At 42.4% G+C, this 3,930-nt stretch overlaps 1 protein-coding gene across 3 annotated transcripts; it reads right to left on the bottom strand.

The window, feature by feature from the left end:
• Nucleotides 1-383: 383 nt before the first annotated feature.
• LOC110675575 lies at nucleotides 384-3,357 on the bottom strand. 3 transcript variants are annotated; one of them, XM_021840907.1, is made up of 3 exons: nucleotides 3,163-3,357; nucleotides 2,794-3,104; nucleotides 384-654 (listed from the first exon to the last, which is right to left on the bottom strand). In XM_021840907.1, the coding sequence occupies exons 1-3, from the start codon at nucleotides 3,257-3,259 to the stop codon at nucleotides 610-612; spliced, it is 453 nt and encodes a 150-aa protein (XP_021696599.1). In that variant the 5' UTR covers nucleotides 3,260-3,357; the 3' UTR covers nucleotides 384-609. The 3 variants fall into 3 exon arrangements, with proteins under 3 accessions (XP_021696599.1, XP_021696598.1, XP_021696597.1); XM_021840906.1 differs by lacking the exons at nucleotides 2,794-3,104; nucleotides 3,163-3,357 and adding exons at nucleotides 770-1,080; nucleotides 1,139-1,967; XM_021840905.1 differs by lacking the exons at nucleotides 2,794-3,104; nucleotides 3,163-3,357 and adding an exon at nucleotides 1,139-1,967 and having other exon boundaries at nucleotides 384-1,080.
• Between the last annotated feature and the right edge of the window lie 573 nt (nucleotides 3,358-3,930).

Here is a 3,930-nt window from a genome sequence, read left to right as displayed (position 1 = left end):
ATATTCTATGGAATTGCCTATACAAATGGGACTGTTATGCGAGTATGGGCAGTAAATTAGATGTCAACATATTCATAATCCCACCCTTATTAAGCCTCAAGATAGAGACTGAAGAAGGGCAGCCGATTATCTCGGAGAAACACAAGGTCACCTGCACCATTGCTCCGGGTAGCACAGGAAGGACTCAATACTGTGGAGGGCGCCCTGGTACCCCACAGGCTCCGTTTGCGGTTAGGTTTTATTTAGACCCCCCTAACCATTCATTCTTAGGCACGGTACGCATCACACCATAAATTAGGGGTCACCTGTGAGGTGGACTTTTACCACCGGAACAGGCAATCCGTAGTGTTAATTCTTAGCCAGTTGAAACAACCGCTACCGACACTACGCGGCTATCTAGGCTGCTCGGGAAAAGGAGGTTAATATTGATGATTAACTCCTGACGTGCCCAAGCAGCCTGAAAAATTTACCTGATAGAAGAGGAATTTGCGACAACTTTCCCGAACAGACTTTCAAACTGAGCCACAACTATTTGCAGCTCGGTGTTGAAAAAGCTCAAAATTGGCACAAATTGTGTCGGACTGTACCACAGCGTGAAACACCACGGAATCAACAGCAATGCATAGACAACATCAATCGTTTTCCCGATCCATCCTGAAGATTTGAAAGGAATTTTGAACACATCATCCCCGTGCAATCCAATGGTTAGTGCCCAAGAAACGCTGTTCGCTGTAGTTATACAATGAAAGGCTGCCAAGTTCCGATTGACCTTTTGGTACTGTTGCCTCCGCAATTCGAATGAACCGGCGTCGTCTCGTTGACAGGTTTTCGAATTGATGTACTTCTTCAGTTTCTGAACCGCCTCACGGTGATAAGCTAGACATATTCCTCGCAGTACGGCAACTCCAAAGGGGAACACCAGGTTCACCATTGACGTGAACATTTCCTTGTCCAACGGGGACTTTTGGTAGCATTTTATCATCTGGATAACGAAGCAACAGTATTGAAAGCCGTGAAGTACGCTCAGAGCTGTCCATAGAACATGAATTGTAAGATGCTTTGTTTGAGGAGGGCGCTGTTCTGAAATGCGCGCAATTTCGTTTAGGTGTCTAAACCATCGGACTCTATACATGCCTACCAGATATTAGGCAGAGGGCATCTGCCAACCAAAAGTAATCTGAATCAATGTGAAACTTTTGAAAAGACTGTCTCCAGGTACGTGAGATTGGGTTCATGTTTATGGGATTGCTGTTAAGCTTACTTAGCTTCCACAAGAAGTGATTTTCTATGACTAGTGACGATTGAATAGTTGCGATCTACCGAAGGGCGATTTTTATAATCCGGACCATGCGATGATTAAATAAATTGATGCAATAAAATATGCATCGAGTGTTTATTTTTTATAATCGACGTAATTTGCTTCGTCTAGCCTTAGAGCTAGGCTGCCTTTCTACGCTTACTAGTCCCACGTTTTATGTGAACCTTATGAACCGCGGGACAAATATGCGTAGAACGGCAGTATGTGTGCATTAGGGCGGCTGAACGTGATCTTTAATAATTTATGACAATTTGAAAATCTTGATCGGTTTCACCTACAATGTTTGCAATAGACTGATGCAAATTTTGAAGTTTTAGCTCCCCTATGCTTAAACGGTGTCAATTATGATGAAAATCATTCTCCCAAAATCAGAAATCCAGGGAGTCCGGTAACATCTACGCACATTCTGGTGAACGACTGCCTCTTTCGACCAATGAAGGGTCAGCCTCGTGGACAACTTCCGCAATAAACGGTGGGCCGAATCCAAGGCATAGCCAGTGTTAATCACCTGGCCATTCTGTCATTTTTAAAGGCATTGAATGGACTTGGTCTCCGTCGAATCCCGTAGAAAACACCCAAAGAACACTTGTTTTAATTATGAATCGTGGTTTACGGCCAACCAGCCGAGTGGAAGTTTAACAACTACCGAAAAGCTAAACATTACATATAATTTGCAATTGGATTAGATGGACAAATTGATGTGAAGATTTGCGAAAAAGTTACACGTCTTCTCAGTGAGAATCGAACTCACGACTCCCCGATCTCTAGTTGGGACGCGTTAACCACTACGTCATGAGAGGACTCATGAACGCAGAAGTTAACCTGAATTCGATTTCAGCTCAATAATCACGTGGTCCTCTTTCGCAAAGTGCACCTCTTTCGGAAGAATTAGATGCCCATCCAAACACAACGCTTTCTATATATATCCAATGCCTAGCCCGAGAGCGCATTGTTTTTTAGGTATAGGAATAGAACACTACACTAGCCAGCAACTGCGCTGGCTGAGGTTTCTATTGTGTGGGCTTCCAATGGGTCGCGACGTTCTCAAACGACCGGTTACGGAACATGAGTCCGTTGCTCGATAAATACTTGTTTTAATTATGAATCGTGGTTTACGGCCAACCAGCCGAGTGGAAGTTTAACAACTACCGATGGGCATCTAATTCTTCCGAAAGAGGTGCACTTTGCGAAAGAGGACCACGTGATTATTGAGCTGAAATCGAATTCAGGTTAACTTCTGCGTTCATGAGTCCTCTCATGGCGTAGTGGTTAACGCGCCCCAACTAGAGATCGGGGAGTCGTGAGTTCGATTCTCACTGAGAAGACGTGTAACTTTTTCGCAAATCTTCACATCAATTTGTCCATCTAATCCAATTGCAAATTATATGTAATGTTTAGCTTTTCGGTAGTTGTTAAACCCAAAGAACGCTGCTCGCTGTAGTTACACAATGTAACACTGCCAAGTTCCGATTGACCTTTCGATATTGTTGGCTTCGTAACTCCAACGAACCGACGTCCTCTCGTTGGCAAGATTTTGAATTAATGTACTTCTTCAGTTTCAGAACCGCCTCACGGTGATAGGCCAGACACATTCCTCGCCGAACGGCAACTCCAAGTGGGATCATCAGATTGACGATCGCCGCAATTTTTTTTTTGACCAACGGGGACTGCTGGTAGCATTTGATCAACTGGATTGCGAAGCAACTGTATTGAAAGGCGTGGAGTATGCTCAGAGTTGTCCATAGAACTCGTATTGAAAAGTGTTTTGTTTGAGGAGGACGTTGTTCTGAAATTCGCACAATTTCGTTTTAGTGTCCAAACCGTTAGATTCTATGTATGCCTACCAGATATCAAGCAGAGAGCATCTGCTAACCAGAAATAGTCGGAATCGAAGTGGAACGTTTGGAAGCACTGCCTCCAGGTACGTGTGATTGAATCCATGTCTGATGTATTTTACCTCCGCGAGAAATCAGATGTTACCGTAAGTGGTGAGTAAATAATTGCGACCCATCAAAAGTCAATTATTTTTATAGTCTAGCGCAAGCGATTGTTAATAGTCGAGGGTAGTCAAACATTCATTTATTCCCAGTACAGTTGGGACGTCTGACAATTAAATATTAAACTATTATCAATTATTAATCTTGTATTCAGCGAAAACTACCATTTCAGTTACATACAATATAATACATATTTTATTTCTTGGCACAACATTTACATCGGAACATGTCCTGTCTTCGAAGTTGTTCCTCAATGAAATTGGTTTTATTTGCATACACGCAAACAAATTTTGTTGTATAATCTACCGAATGCATGGTAGAATTAAGAACTGCACCAACGATTTTCAACCGACTACAAAAATCTGTTAAGTCTACTACAATCTGGTAAAAATCACTGAGTACTGCAGTAATTGTGACCATGCCCATAGTAGCATCCACTACCAAGCATAGTATTTCAATCTGTGACATCCACCGTACCACACAATATAGTCATAAGTATATTGCCAACCTTGTCAAATAAATAATATTTCTAGTAATAAATACTGCAACTCTGGTTAAAAAAACCGAATTTATTTTCTTGTACCGTTAAGTCACCAGTCACTGTGCGGCCTCCAT

The sequence above is a fragment of the Aedes aegypti genome, chromosome 2 (assembly GCF_002204515.2).
Source record: "Aedes aegypti strain LVP_AGWG chromosome 2, AaegL5.0 Primary Assembly, whole genome shotgun sequence".
NCBI classification, from domain to species: Eukaryota; Metazoa; Arthropoda; class Insecta; order Diptera; family Culicidae; genus Aedes; species Aedes aegypti.
The sequence above is the reverse complement of the archived record's forward strand: the minus strand, read 5'-3'. Positions and strand labels throughout refer to the sequence as shown.